This window comes from Bombus fervidus, chromosome 2, assembly GCF_041682495.2.
Source record: "Bombus fervidus isolate BK054 chromosome 2, iyBomFerv1, whole genome shotgun sequence".
Lineage (NCBI taxonomy): Eukaryota > Metazoa > Arthropoda > Insecta > Hymenoptera > Apidae > Bombus > Bombus fervidus.
Genome location: NC_091518.1, coordinates 22,227,904 through 22,244,464, shown reverse-complemented (window position 1 = coordinate 22,244,464; position 16,561 = coordinate 22,227,904). Strand labels below are relative to the sequence as shown.

The following is a 16,561-nucleotide window of genomic DNA, read 5'->3' as shown; positions in this document are numbered from 1 at the left end:
ATTATTATTATTATTATTTTGGAGGTTTTGAAGTTGGTATATTTATCGTTTTATCATGTACATAAATTGGCGTATGGTTAATTCATCGGTGTACCTATCCACGTATTAATTTTACCTTTGATCACACAGTGCCACCGCGCATGCACTTAAGACTGTTCATACAACCGATATCTAAAGTGACATGTCACTTGCCTGTCAAAGGCTAGCGATAATAGTATATTCGATATTCCTGTGCAATTAGACTTGGCCAGTGTCTTTATGTGTATCATCTTCGTAACGCTTCTGTTTATAGCATGAAATTACATCATTTTTAATTCTGAATCTCTTCACATTTTATTCCTATAAAACAGTATATTCGACATTTTTTCCGTTGAATCTTCTTTTATGATATTCCGATCGTTTCGATCGTTATCAATCTCAATAATTTGAAGATCGTTAAAATTAAGGAGATATTTATGCATTTGTATAATCATTTATATTACGTAATTATATTTTGTTGAAAATTGTGGACCTTTGAAGCCGAAATAATGTTATAGGAACACTTAATTAATATTTAGGATTGATGTTTAAACAATAATATATTTATTTCATGGACGATTCCTTATATATTTATCGATACATACTTGTACGTGTCTCAGCACTTTCTTCCATACCTGACTGTTCTTTGACTTTCTCTCGAACGCACACATATTGGCACTCGCATACAAGTATCCCCACTACGCATTTAACCCAGTACAGCACAGAAAATTATACATATCTCAACATATTTATATAATATATAAGAAACAACGTATCGAATAAGACGAATAATTGAAAATATCGATCAGTTAATATTTTAATAACAGAGCTTCTAAAGTAAGAAAGTTTCATCAAGTATCTAACAACGAGCAACCAGCCTTGCACTGGTCATCCACGTTAGAATTTCTTCCCACTAAAACACGTCGCTATCAACATATTATTATTATTATTATATCAATACAGTTTGTTTTAGAAAACATGTTTCATACGTAGTTAATAACGTTCTGAGAATAATTCCGAAATCATCAATGAATTTTTCAACGACTCGATACATTATTCCCTGTAAACTGTGAATCGATAATCGTCTGTGCTCGCGTTCATCGACAAGAGTAAATTAATATTCGTGCAATCGCCCGATGTAATTCAGACGTGGCATTCGCAATTAGCACCGACTAATTTCGCGGCCTGCCGCGATCGGTCGTGTTACGTGTATTAGTATTGAGTCGTCGCACGGAGAACTTCCCCCGTTAACCCGCGAGAGATTATTGTTGGAACTTGAATAACGGGCATGCCTTCGATTCTCCATGACCGTGTTAAGTTCCGTTCGATGTATATTAAATTTTCACATCGACGTCCACTCTTCGCGCAGCATTTCTCTTCAAATTCGAATTGCAATGGCCCACATTTGCCGGCGAACCATTTAATTTCCTCTTTCCTTGTGCCAATTTTACCACTTTGTTCTCTTTATTTCGCCTATCTATTTTCTGTTTTCTTTCTTTCCACGTAACCGTCTTATTCGTTCAAATATTTTATCTATAAAGAGTCGTTCTAAATATTCCATGTTCTTTTTCTTTCACATTTGTTTATTTCGAGGTACTTAAGAGCTTCCTGATAATCCTTATAGGATGATCCTGAATATCCTTATACGTTTATACGGTTTATTGATAGCAATACGCACCAACTTTGTAGGTAATTATTTTAGAAATTCAAATGGCAACGTTTTTATGACGATTGAAGGAGGATTTCGGACGAAGGAGAAACATTCGTATAATACGCGATCCATATTCGAATTACTGTACCTATTATCCTTCACAAATTGTAACGTCTTCGAAACTGAAATATTCAAACGAAGTCAGAAGATGTATAATTAGTCGACTTATGATTCGTAAAATTTACATATATAATATCGTACCATTGAATTTATTAATGGCGATAAATTGTAACCTACGAGTCGTAAAATTTCACCAGACGGTGTTAGTTCGTTTGTCGTTCGAGGAGCCTGGTTTCGGAGTGACGATAAATTAGCAACCACAGTTCGAATAGATTCTCGATTCCAATTCCAACGAATTATCCCCTTTCTTTGTCGGGCCATTAATAGTAAACCGGGAAAATTTTCTACGAAGTTCGGGAATTCCGAAAAGTCGAGCAAAGTATCAGGATGAGTCAACGTTTTCCATCGCGGCCAATTTCCACAGAATCTTAGTTCTGCGTCGTCTAAATCGCGCGTCCTATTTGCAAAATGGCTGGCGCGAGTTCGTTGCTTCGTTCGGTTCTCTTTGTCCCCGGTTGGCGTTCGCAGATTTATTTTCGCAGACTCGAATTAGTCGAGGGTCAATGACAAGCGCGATGAAGGTAGTTAGCACGAGCGTTAGCACTTTTAAGTATCAAAAGGGGGATATTTCTCGCGAATGGACGGAGAAGGGAAATCAGAGGAAAGAAACAAAGCGGTCGGGCAAACGATAGAAGGCGGAGACGAGGAGCTCCATGGTGGAAGGAGTTGACGTTTTGGTACTGAAATAGCCTTTAAACCACCACGAGTCGAAAATAGTCGTGCTATTCCCTCTTAACGCCCTGGAGCATAGGGCGAGGAGAAGAAAGCCCCGTCTAAAGGGTAGAGAAGCTAGAAAACAACGTACTTACGATCTCTCGTGTATCCATTCAAACCGGATTACGCGAAAGAGAGAATCTCGATTGGCGCTTAATATTTGTTGGATTAGAATATCGAAATAATTCCACCGTTTATATTTAATATTTTTGACCCTTAACTATACGCACGTTATCGTATTCCTGTTATTTACAAAATGTACAGTCTCTCGGATTATCTGATAATTTTATTTAATAAATCCCTATTCTATAAAGATTAATTCAACGTAACTATTTTTTATTAATCGTTACTATATTCTCTATAACTGCTTTATTTATGCGCACTGTCGGCCATAAATATCAGGACACCTGTAGATATTTGGCATAAGCTGAATATTTTTCACTGCTTTCACTTTTTCTAGTTATTTATAATTTCTATAAAATATTAAACAAAATACAATTTGTTAGAGTTCTTCGATAAATATAACGAACCGTAGTCTAATATTTATGTGTTGTTTGTTATGATTCTTTATAATCGAAGGTACTCAAAAATCTCTCATTAGATATACCTAACCGTATATAAAAATTCAGATATTTTTCACAGACGATCGTGTAGATAAGGTTAAATTGCTGCAGTGTGTAAAAGGATATGGATAATTACCGAATCCGAAGAGAGAATATTGGTTGCGAATATTCATGAAATTTTGCTCACGATCGTTTGCTTTTAACGATTGTTTTTGATTTGTAAACAAATATACACCTTACGTTTCATCGGATAAAATAATCGTAAAAATTGAGTAGATACGCGAGTCTATATTTGGAATGCCTCGTCATTTATGCTTCATTTTACACGACTTGCGAGCGTAGATCGCCAAGTATTCGGTAGAAATACGTTTTCCTACCGGTGTAATCGACTGTGTTTGTTAACCGTATCGATAAGTCGAGTATAAATTCAGTTGGCAATTAGCGTGCTATGTGTTAACTTTGGCGTGCTATTTTTCTTCGCTTAATTTTTGCATGGACATTTTCCGAAGGACACGAAGCTTCGTACAAAAGAAGGCTTATATATTGTTTCTAATACGGTGTTTTCTTCTTCATCTTTTTTTAAGAAAGAACAGGACGAGCAATTGGAAAGTATAAACAGGTGTACGGTTTACTTTGGACGCCCTCGACATTTATTGCGTGCTTTACGAAGCGTATAGTTTGCTTTTTTTTGTAAAAAGCGTTCCACCTTTGTCGAAGCATCATAGAGTCGTTAATGTAATCTATCGGGTATTTTTTACCAAGCTACGACGCAACTTTCTTTGCAAGTTAAAATATCGGGTGATTACAGTGTTCCGTTTTTAGAGGAATTTCGAATTGTGTCCGATACGAGATAATATGTATAAAACGTCTATGGAAGCGAGGTATTTATTAAATAAAAAAATTAAAAACAAATTAAACGATTAGATTGTAATTTTACATATTATACTACAGAACATTAACTATAGATATGGGATTTAGATAGAGATTTATTTCATCTATTAAATATTTTTGCATTTTATATATTCCGTGCAGTTTTTTATTTAACAAAAATCAGGCATTTTATTCTAAAAACTGAATCCGATATAATTGGTCGCGAGAGATAGTTGAACGTGTTCGTTTCATGGAAATGTATTATACATGGTTCCTTTTCAAAGATCCAGCGATCTTACGTTGCGGAGAAAAACGTTTGTGGATTTATGGTTGCTTCCCTCGAACAAGTCAAAATATCGCGGTCATTATTTTCTTTTGTGGACTACATCAAGGTAGACTGCGATTTATAAGAAGTATTTTACTGTGACACAAAGCAGTTTTCCATATCCTATATACTTTCCGAGTAAAAGATATTAAAGCTGGAAGAAACGTTACCTATTACCTTCGTGTATTTCGTTGCTTACAAAGTAAACGTACGTTCCTCCATGATATTCTATTAACGTCGGCGTGCAATTTTTTTTTTTTTTTTTTTTGAAAAACATCGATGCTTGATTATCGCCATTAGCGAAACGCTATTATGCTATTTAACAAAGTATGCTTGCAATAATTTTCTTGCACGTTTTGACAAAAAATATTCGATATACAGTGGCTCGGCGTATTATTCCAACTTTTAAACGTATGTACATTGTGTGAGTTATATAAAACTTTTATACGTGTAAAAGATTTCGAAATTTTATTGGCACTGTAACGAGACACGACTGGCACGATTGTATCGGTAAAATTTAAAATTAATCCGCAGATGAACATGTACATCGGTTGGAAGATAAGGTATTGCAAGAAATATATTTATTAAAAAATTAGTATACAGGAAGAATAGATATTTTAAGCACATAATTGTCAAAGAAGGTCCCATCGAATATCGAGGTATATTAATATAATGGATAATTGACCGTTTCAATATTTTTGTGATCTCTACGAAATATATGTACTACGTATATATTTGTACCGAATATTTTCCAATTTCTGCGCATATTCTCAGATCTGTTTCAAACTTTACCAATATAACCATATGATAGTCGTTACGATGTTAATGAAATTCCAAATGTTTCGTATAACACACGTAACACGCGTGATATATTCATAAAGTGCGTCTGTGTGTTTCGAATACTTTCGCGAGCCACACCACGACAGATATTGCTTCATCGTCCTCGAAATTTATTCTCTCAACGAGATATCGTGCGTATCTACTTTCCTATCGTCTCGGAAACATCGATTCTTTCTCGGCAACGTGATCAGTTACGAAGGGAAAGTTCCCGCCTAGTTTCTGAGAAATCATTTAAAACGTACGAGTTCAATTCTCACAATAGTCTTCTGATGAAACCGCGTAAGCAGCATTTTGCTCTTACCAACGTTTTCCTTGGAATTTTCTTTCATCGAAAGTTGTTCTGACTTCTGAAAATCTGGCTCGACAGCAGTCACTAACCACCTAACGATGCGTTCGTTATTTTTTACAGAAACAATGTTTCACGCCAAGAATAACATCTTCTTTCGCGTATTATTTATTTCGAATTTGAGATTAAACATCGCCAACTTTCTTATGAATTTAATCGGATATCTGCGAGCGTAGCGATGCCACTGTTAGTTTTATGCGAATATTTGTTACTGTTTAAAGATGCCAGTGCCATCGGAATAGCAAACACGATGCGTTTTGTTGATTCCTGATTAAAAATTCCAAATATCTAGTTACCTTAACCCTTGTGAAAACGTTTCAGCACGCGTTTCAACGATGTTTTACGACGATGCGAACGTCTTAGAAGATGTTCGTTGATAGAGCGGGATTTCCGAAATTAAAGAAACTAAAAAAGATCGACGAATTCGGGTAACAGTGGTTACGAAATATCGAAGCGTAGAAATCATTCGCGTTAGTAATACTCTTGGGAATCCTCTTTTTCGGGGAAAGGACTGAAAAAAAGAAATATTTCGTCATCCTTTTACAAGATTTGCGATGATTTAGCACGTACTTGAATTTTAGTTTATTTATTACACTTCAAGCTTCGAAGAATTTCTTAGATATCTTTTATTGAAAAATTATGTTCGATCGTATCGTATCGCTGCCTTTAACGTTGTTTGAATTATTTGAACGTTATATTCGTTGAACGTTATATTCATCACTGTTCGTAGAGGTTGAGCCTATCATTATCGATATGGTCCCTCCTTTGATTCAGGATATTCTCATCATTTCTCTTTCTAAATTACCCATATCTCCCTCCAATTATTACGCGCATCTGCAAAAATCCCAAACGTTTCCTTTCAACCCTAATCTCAGTTACAACCTTTGTGATGCTTATATTTCAAACTACGTGTTTCTATTGTCTTTTGCATTCCAATAGGCCTTTGGAATGCAAAAGGCAAACCAACTTTCAACTAGTACTTTCATCTAAACCGTAAAAGAAGCCACACAACGGGCTTCAAATATCCAGGATCATCCGTCGAATCAAACAAATCCATCCTTCCGTCGCACAGGTTCTAGAGCGTCGAATCTCATAAACAAGCTCTCTTCCCGAGCAGCAAGCTCTCCAGTGGAACAAAGGAACTTTTCCCTCTAGTGTCTCTAATCCTGCTCGTCTCAGCGTTCTTTCGAGATTTCGAGTAGCTCGTAAAACGATGTAAAACGGGAGGCAAAGGTATCGGTCGCGCGAATCGTTCCGTGGCTCGTAAATAATTCGTAGTGGGACGTTTTCCTGCGAATCCGCGCAGATAGCCAGGTTTAGAGAGGGAGAGAGACTTTTTAAGACGGAGAATCAAGGCGGTGTAAATATTAGGCGCGGTAGTATACAGAATTCAATACCTTTGTATTATTAGTATATTTTCGCACTGTCCGTAAGGAACGCAAGTCGATCGCGTCTACGTCTAATTTTTTTATTGTTCTAGGCTTTAAGAGAACGTAAATAAATTTTGGGCTACCTCTTGAAGTCTCTACGGTACTATATCGGCAGTTTTTAAGTCGAACGTTTAAAAGGTTTTCCAGGAAGCATAAAAATTTGCTTCGAAGAAGTTCACGAGTGAAATTTCGTTCAGGGCGAAGACAACTGGGTTTAACCGCGGAGGATTAAATTTCAACAAAGTACAATATATTCGATACAAAATAATATGTCGAGGATCGAAAATCATGGTGGTGTAAATCGACTTGTCGTCGTTTTCCATAAAATGGGTTCCATGTTTATTGTCGCAGAAAGTTAATTTTATCTTTTGAAGCCGCGAAAGCGTTTCGTAGCGGGAAATGAGATTACAACGTAATTGATTGTTCAAACTAGTAAGATGACACTTTAAAGGATCGCGACATCTGGTTGAATCAAAATTCTCAAAATCTTGACTTACATCGCTGTGATTTTCAACCCGCCAAAAAGAGAGAAAAAGGGAGGGAGAGGGTGAGAGAGGCGATTCTCTACATCAGAGAATTTGGACGTTGGCCAGCCGTCGACACGAGGTTCGCCGAGCGTCGCCGCGAGACATTCCGAGCTGCCACGACGCCTGGCGTCGCGACGTCGCTGCTCAGAGGAAGCTTCAGTGTGCCGCGTATCGTCGAACGTGCATCTGCGTGTCGTATCTCCTCGCGTGTACTTTCGTTCGTTCTGTTCTTCCATTTCTTCTGGTGTCGGTCGGTTACTTAGTCCACGGCGCACACGCGATCGAGACATGTGACGACGAACAGCGAGCTTGGAAAATGACGAGTAGATCATTCGATGCGATCACCGGCCACCGGAAGTGGTAAACGCGAGCCAGTGTTTTTTTTTTAGGACTGTGGTAATCATACAGATTTTATAAACGATCGTGTTAATCGTCGAAGAGACCTCGATCGATCGGACTTTGTTAAAATAAAGAGGAAAGGTTCTTTCATCTTCTTTTTATTCGTTTCTCTCCTTTTATATTTGAAAATAGAATATTATATCCCATGCCGGGAAGTAACGGGGCTTCGACGTTTGTTTTTGTTTCTTTTGCTCGTTTCTTGATAATTTTATTTAATATTTAATTATTTTGTTGAAATTCGGGTTGATAGCTATCGCTTGGATAATGGAGCTTCCGACATATAGTTTTGACGTTGGAAGCTCGTACGAAATGAGCAGAGTTTACGTGTTTCGATCGTTGCTCCGATACGTTACTAAGGACGAGTAGAATGTTCTCTGCCATGGAACATATTTTACTTGTAAAATCGTGATTGAAAGATTAAAAAATAATTGCTGTATTAATAAACTTTCATAAAAGTGTGTGAAAACAGAGCTAGATAATAGACGATATAATAGGAAGGGCTTTTCATTTCTTTGTGAACGTATTTGCTCTGAATTCAAATGTTTAATTTATTACAAAGAACATTTTTCAATTTCAATAGTAGGAAAAGAAGCGCGATCGTATTTTTCTAACGACGTCCAGAAGGTCGGATCGATTTGTATCCCAATCGACTATTTAAGGCAGTAACATTTACGACGTCGAAAACGATCCTACTGTGTAATATTCAATTTGCATCGTTACAATTCCCAAGGGAAGATGGAATTTCAATCGTGCACCTGTTTCGCGCACGATCGTCGGGCGTGGATGCGGTGTGTAATGAGGTTGCCAGACATTTGATATACGGGATAATGAATTACGTGAGTTTATCCCTTAACAAGGTCGAATATATAGCGAAGAGGATACCGAAGACTCGATGATTGACTCTAGTTTTTGTTTCTGTTTCGGAGGAATTTAGAAAGATCGATCGAATTTCGAATTCTGACACATTAAAATGTCATAAACGCTGTCATATAATATCATTTGCAAATTCGAACGAGAAACGTATAAAATAGTCGTAAGCGTCGTGAATTTTTCAAATTTGTACGACCATTGAAACAACTCTTGTACTCGTGATAGATCGGAGCTGACGAAAGTATTTGAACACTTACCATAGAAAATTTCGATACGTGTATTGTTTGTGTTACGTAGAATATTTTTATTAGCTTTGATACGATCCGATATGGCTATATTGACAAAATTTGAAACCAAGCTGAAAATGCATCTATATCGTATATGTTATATGAAACGTATTATATGAAACGTTTACAAATTTCATCAGCACTGTAGCGAGACACGACTGTCAGGATTATTTTTATTAAATTTCAGATCAACCTAAAAACGTACGTAGAAATTACGAGACGTATACTGCAAACATATATTTTAATAAAAATTAAATACACGGTCGAGAAAAATAATTAATTGCGATAGCTGCGAAACATATGCTTGCACTAAATATCTGGTACGAGTCGTATGTATCGTCCGTACATATTTTCAGATTTGTTTTAAACTTTATCGATATACGATCGTGACGACCGGGTCTCATAATGCCAATGAAATTTCAAAATATTCCAAATAACACAGATGATCTATTCGCGAAAGGTTTCCACAAGTGTTCGAGTACTTTCGCGAGCTATTGTAATTTCAAAAGATACTTTAATTTTATAAATGGCGGAGCTGGTTCGAGTACCCGTAGTGTCAAGCTTGCAATTCATAAAATTTATCATGCGCCTCGAAGCTCGTAAACATAGCGGAGAACGCACAAAGGCTGATCTCTTCCACTTAACGTTGCACTTCAAGCGCAATAAACGTGTCGTTCCTCCGCGGTGAGAAAGAAAGATAGAAACTGCAAGAGAGAGAAAAGGAGGATGATCGATAGATAGTTTTCTCTAATAAAAGTCTTATAGACTATTGGTGAAACTGTTGATAGACTGGCTATAACGTTAATAGCCCCTTTAATTCTCCCGCTAAATATAGACAACTATAATTTCGTCTCTATCCTCTACGTATACTCTTCGTTCGTTTCCGGATCTATCGTTCGTCGAATAACGACATAATTTATCGTAATTTCTAACTCTTTTCTTTCGTTCGTTTTCTTCGGGCGAATTTCTGTTCGTTTCCTTCCGTGCAATGGAATTGTACATTTTCTCGTTTCTCATTTAACTTCCCATCGATGTTTGCCGTTCCAATTTTACATTACGTAAATGGGAAAATATCACGGATATGCTCGAATATCGAATCGCTGGATAATCCAGCGAGTACGTGTTTTGTATTTCCTCGAGCAGCTCGACGGAGATGAATTCCCCTTTAAAATGTTTCGTCGTACCTATATCTTATCTTATTACATACAAGGTGTTACAGATTTTAACGGCGAAGCTATCTCGGTACGTCCAATGGGTCTAAAGAAGAAAAAGATGTTAAAGAAATCCAAGTCGTTCAAGACTTAATAAAAAAGTTACGACTAGAAAACGAAATACGAAGGGAACAATAAAGAACTAGCGGTTACCGCGATACAATGTAGAAGTAGACCGGAAATATTTACGTTTAGTCTATTTATGCGAGCTGTGTTTACTATTCGAGATCGTCAATGATTTTGAAACGAATATCTGCCAGTACTATTAGCAAGTTGTTCGACTTCGTATCGAAATACCGCGATTATTTACGAATCTAATTCAAATTCAAATACGCGCTTCGTTTACGACTTTTGCAACGAAAATCGCAACAATCGCCAGTTCTTTGCTGTCCGTTTCGTCTTTTTGTCGTAACTTTTTTATTAAGTTCTCGAACGACCTACGCTCATGTAATATTTTTCTTTTATTTAAACCCATAGAATATATCGACGAAGCTTCGACGTTAAAATCTAGAACACTCTGTATATTATCCGTTGCGAACAGATTTCCTGGGATCTTTGAAGACTCCGACGGTATGCTTATTTGAATGGTATTCGTGTGTCGAAAACGCTAGAAAATCTCTTTGACTTGTAGAAGAGTTCTACAAGTATAAGATAAATGGCAAGGGAAATATATGTTTTCTGTCTGACGCGAATCTTTTTTTCTGTTTTGGTAAGGAACAGCGATCGTATTGGAGCTCGTAACGATGCGTTGCAGTTAATTACAGAAGGAAATAGAACGTTCCATCGGCGGTGGCTCATTCTTATGTAAATAAAGTAACCACCATGTTGGTGTACCGGGACAAACAAATTTCTAATAGCAAAGTAACTTCGAAGCCTCGTAATTAGAGCAGGTAATTACAATGTTAATTGTCGAGAACCACTGAATCGGGCAACTGCCATGCCACTTTGATCGAAGAATAAATTTATTTATAACTCGAAAACTGGTACTTTGCACGGGAATGTTACAGAATATTGTTTCATTACGTTTTTAATGTTTGATATTCGATCGTATAGACTGTTCGTTATGGTGGTTGGTGTAATTTTAAATGCCAATCCTGTTAAAGAGTAAACTGTCTTTTGAAAATTCCAAATTACTTTCATGTTATGGAAAGTAGAGATTCTTTTATAATTTGACCGTGATTGTAATTTAAAAATACAATTTATTACTTTCGAAGGAAGTAGAATTTTCTACTATTATTTTCGATTCGTATTTCCGCGAAACTCGGTGTTGAAATAGCACGTAGTTCGATTTAAAACGAGTAAAACCGTTCCAATTTGTTTACAGTAGAAAAATATGCCTCTCTGAAGTTGTCGAAACAGTCGTACGCATCCCAACAAACCAAATTTTTTCAACGAGCCATCAAAGGTATCCGAAAAATTGTGACAACCAGTCTGGTGAAAAGGACTTGCTTCGTATTTTCCACGTATAAAAATAGGAGTAGTATTCTTTACAGAGGGAACTTATATAATATTGGAATTCTCTTAATTATAGTCATTTTATATACCTTGGGGATAATACATTTTAACTAGGGTTACAAATTAGAATTTGAAAGAAAATTTGAAAGAAAATATAGCCTTTTAAGACGAATATCAAGGTTCTCTGACGCCATATAAATCCAAATTTCTGATAACAAAAAAAAAAAAAAAAAAAAAGAAAGACAGAAAGAACAAGTTACAAGAAATTACGATTCTCGAAGAAAAGTATACTCTAAAGATTACTCTAAAAATTAAAGAAACGTCAAATGATAATGTTACGATGTGTCAAAAATCACCGAAGCAAAGTTACTATTGCAAAAGGAAACCTAAACGACGAGTTGCGATCGCATCGAGATTTCTGTAGACGAAAACCGCGGAAACCCCAGCAAGAACGTCGCGAGCGTATCGTCCACAATTAACGACTGTGTTACCACATGTTGCTTCAGAATTCACAAGTTTGGTCGGTGAGCGAGTTTCTGAAAGTCGCCGGAGGCGCAGCCAGCGGTGTTCTCATGGACTTGCCAGCGTGACAGCTAAGACTCCGTCTCGTCACTGTGAAACTTTTAATCGAACGTTGAATCTGTGCTCGCGGAAACGTACCTGGCGAAAGGTCGCGCCAAGCGTTAAACGCTCGACGAACAGACCACCGTTCAACGGGGAGAGCGCCTATTTCGAGAATAATCAAACTCGCCTCGTTTGAAGTCAGCCGGTGGTTTTCGAGAAGTAGCGCTCTTCCGGGACCTGGAAACTTCGTCCCGGGCGTGTTTTCCGAGAATCTTGATCGCTTCTAAGGGCAAAAGTGCAAAGGGAGTCGAGTGCAACGTGTTCCAGAGAAAAAATCTCGCTAGAGATAACGAACCCTGGGAATTGATAAAAACAGAAAGCTCGAAGTTTCAGTCGGAAACGTGTTTTCAAAGAGGGAAAATAGACTCTTGGGTATATCGTTGTTTTACGGTGAGCACACGGGGAAAATAAAAGAAATTCGAGCAAGTTTACTCGTAATCGTACCTCGGGAATACGGTTTTCCTCTTTTTCTATTGAAAAATCGGAAATTGTCGGAGAATAGTGTAATAGTAGAAGGATCGGCGAACGAAGAGAAGCAAAGATGTCGGAAACTTCGCTACGCCGGAAGACCAGATCGGCCTCGATCTGTGCACCTGGTTTCTCCAGCATGGAACAAATGTTGGAGGCGATGCCTCCCTCGGGTGCCAGAGAGAGGGATAAAATCGACAGAGAGAAGGATAGTGGAAGCGGAACTCCTGACAGCAGTACACCAACGAGAAGACGTAGACCCGCGACGAGGTCTCAGAGTGCTCGCGTCTCTAGCGCGAATAAGAGCATTCGTCGTCGAGCCGCCGTTCAAGGTAATTCTTCGTCGATGATGTAACTCGTCGGTGTTTCTTTGACATTGCAAAGTATTTTTATGCAATATTTTCAAATGGATCGGTCGAAGGAGCGACGTAGGGACGATAGATGTACAGCGATGGGATAAATAAAAGAATGTTTATAAAACGAGAGTAATTAAACGTTCTTTTATGTCCCGTTATATACATATGCGAATAGAATGTTAAGCCGAGTTCGCGTTAATCCAGTCGCTGAATTAAGCGAAAGATGGCAAAAACAATGCATGAAACTTGCTCTGACGAGCCGTTTAAACGATTTTAGCAACGCTGCAATGTTGTATTTTCGATGGTAGTGGTCAACACTGGATTGGAAAGAGTAGACTTTCGATCCAGTCGTTCGAATGGATTACTTACTGGAACGACGGTACTGCATTCAAATGAAAACGGTGTTTAAATTATTCCAGTTACGATCCAGTGCCAGATTGGATCGCTGGACTGGAATGCAAACTCAGCTTTAGGTAATATATAAATGGAATGAAAAATTGATTAAATTTTTTTGAAAGAAAGATGCATTTAAGATTGTTCGACTCTATTAGACGATAGTATTATAGATCTTTTAATCTTGTAATGTCAAGATTTAACGTTAATTGCTCATTTCGTTAATTTGTTTAACTTCGATTTTCATAATTATTTTTGAAGCATAAGGATCGCAATTCTATTTTTTAAACCAAACAATAATCGATATAATTCGATATAAAAATCTATTTGAATTAGACAAACGAGTAACAATAATTACATAACATTAAATATTAATACGTAGAGCTGACTCAGAACGTTTCCTACCATCTCATTGTTGAATTGCTCGACGTTCGCCGTAGCCACTTTTGTTTGCGTTTGCGAAACATCAAGTATTAACGTGTTCAACAACTAGTTCAATTTTAATCAGTGCATTGCACACGGCGGTTCCATTCTCTTCTCAAATTGCAAAATTAATTTATTCCTTTAATTCGGTTAGTCTCCGCTGAAATATCGCCCGTTTTATCTCTTTTGCTAGGATACTCAGAAATTAGAGGTGCAAAAGTATTTTGCATAATTTCAATAAATAACGTATAAAATATATTGTGATAAATCAGAGTGACTCGTTTCAATTTTTGGAAACTTTGTAAACATCGTAGAATCTAAGTGAAAGAAGCAATAATAAGAAAAAAACTTTAAACAAATAGTGGGACTTCTCTATCGTAATTACGATGTTTAGAAGTATAATTTAACGATATAAATCGATTGAGAAACGTAATGTTGCATTAACGTAACGTTAGTCTTTAGTAGTTTAAGTAATAACGAGTTATTTCACTCACCTTTATGTACACATGCGTTAACACATTGACTCGTTTACCGACGCGACGTTCAAGAATAACGACGCCTTCGTACGTTTAGATCAGCGTCCTTTGATAATTAATTTCCATTAAGAGGTCTCTGAACGCGTTAGAATTTTCGCGTGATCGGTTCCCATCGAGCGTGGGTGATATCATCCGTCGATGGAACGTGAAAGAACACGCAGATAACATCGTATTCCGCGGTCCGATGCTTCGGAACCCAATGTAACCCATTCACTTCTAAATTAACTCTTTGAAGGGTGAAGTGACGTCGCTTCGACGTCACCGTTGTTCGTTTAACGTCCTGAAGCAGCGTATAGAGAAAAGCCTCGTGACGTAGGATATTTTGTAACTTTCGAAGCTGATAGCTTAAAATGCCAACGTATAATCCACGTCACATTCTTGTTTCCTTTTTACTTCCGCTGATATTATCGGGAATTATTATGTCGATGTCACGAAGGGATGAAAATGTGTTCGGTAAATTTTTAATCTTACGCAGTTGGTTCTATAATCGTAATAAATTGTAATAAATCGTGATTGTCTCGACGGTAAATTGATCGCGAAAAAAATCGGTATTGAATTTTTAGGTTTTTTACTGCATTCGATTCGTAGCACTGCCCTTTTTAAATAAAATTTCTTATTCGGCATTTCTTCATTTTTCAACACACTCGTACGTTGAGATATTTCAAGTTTCTCGTGTTTCTTTATTTTTGAAGCAAAGTTATATTACAAAGCTGTGAAACAATGGCTAGATATTGTAGGTTGAATGAACAGAAACAAAGATCGCACAAGAAAAGAGAAAATGGTAAAACTTTGGTTTTCTTTAATTTCGAAATGATACATTCATTTCAATTTTGTTTATTGGAAGAAAATCATAGTTAGGGCTTCATTGATGCTAGAAATACCAGAAAAAACTTTCTTTCTTTCTTTCTTTCTTTCTTTTTGGTATTTCTCTTAAGCGTTTCTTTCTGCTCATGAGAATAAATTTGAAATTATTATATATTTTTTTGATTTTTGTGACCTAAATTAAATGAACTTCGTACAATTGAATCTATTTATCTTAATGTAAACTTTTATTATTGGAACGAGATATCGTAGGCAGTAAGCAAAATCGGTATATTTCCATTGTACGAACTGGTTGTCCCCGATGAATTCAGATAAATAGAATTCGATTGTATTGCAGAATACAGTTACGGGATGGAATTCTTCTATAAAATATAAATCTCGCTATGTCACACTATACACGCAATCCAATTAACGCGATACTGAAAGACTATATGTATATTCTAACCGATGAACGTAGAAGTAGTATTTAAATGACTTAGAAACAATTTTTTAACGAATTCAGACCTGCTGAATAAGCCTTGACCTTTACGTGTTTAAGGATAATGTCAGGACCTCGTTGGACAATAGGCTGCCACTAATTAATTAATGAATATTATGAATAACGAATATTAATTTCACTGTGCAAAACGAAAGTATAAATTACAAAGAGTTCCGTTTCTTAGAAACACATAGCTAAAACAAAAATGAGAAAGGAACGCGATAGTATATATGCATCATGCTTTAGTATTCTATGATTGGACGCGCATCTAAATTTTCTCTGGATTTCATTTGCTGATTTATTTTCAGTAAACGCTCTTATCGATAATAATTGCAGTATCGCTAATTACATCAACAAACCGTGCAGCAACGTAGAATTAAAACAATTACTGTAGAAGTAATACAATCGTAATAGGTACACTAGGTATTTTCCAATTAATTAATTAATTAAAAAAAAAAAAAAAAAAACAAATTGAACGATTACGATACAGCGAGCAAATGGTGCTGTTTATTTCGATTTAATTCGAATACTCTACCAGAGCAACTCTTTGAAAATAGTTCTTCCACAAATTGTTATTTCCTGTTATCGCACTCGTTATATGTAAATTTTTAATAAGCGAATAGAAGAACTTTAACTTTTGCATGGCCAAGATCGACTTCGATCGTTGTTCGTATAAAAGTCACTAACGGCGACTATACGTGCTAATGGCGACTGTAGTGATCGTCTAAATTAGGTTGTTACACATTTAATGTATGTGTATATATACATATGTGGT

General features: G+C 36.7%; 1 protein-coding gene across 3 annotated transcripts in view; it reads left to right on the top strand.

Annotated features, from left to right (window-relative positions):
- Positions 1-7,606: 7,606 nt before the first annotated feature.
- The window catches only part of Rgk3 (Rad, Gem/Kir family member 3), a 74,731-nt gene continuing 65,776 nt past the window's right edge, over positions 7,607-16,561 (top strand). The window contains exons 1-2 of one of the 3 annotated variants that reach the window (XM_072012546.1): positions 7,607-7,824; positions 12,193-13,110. In XM_072012546.1, the coding sequence (XP_071868647.1) occupies positions 12,852-13,110 (259 nt within the window). In that variant the 5' untranslated portion in view covers positions 7,607-7,824; positions 12,193-12,851. Of the gene's footprint in view, positions 7,945-12,192; positions 13,111-16,561 lie in introns of all 3 variants that reach the window. The other 2 variants (XM_072012528.1, XM_072012536.1) reach the window with 2 other exon arrangements.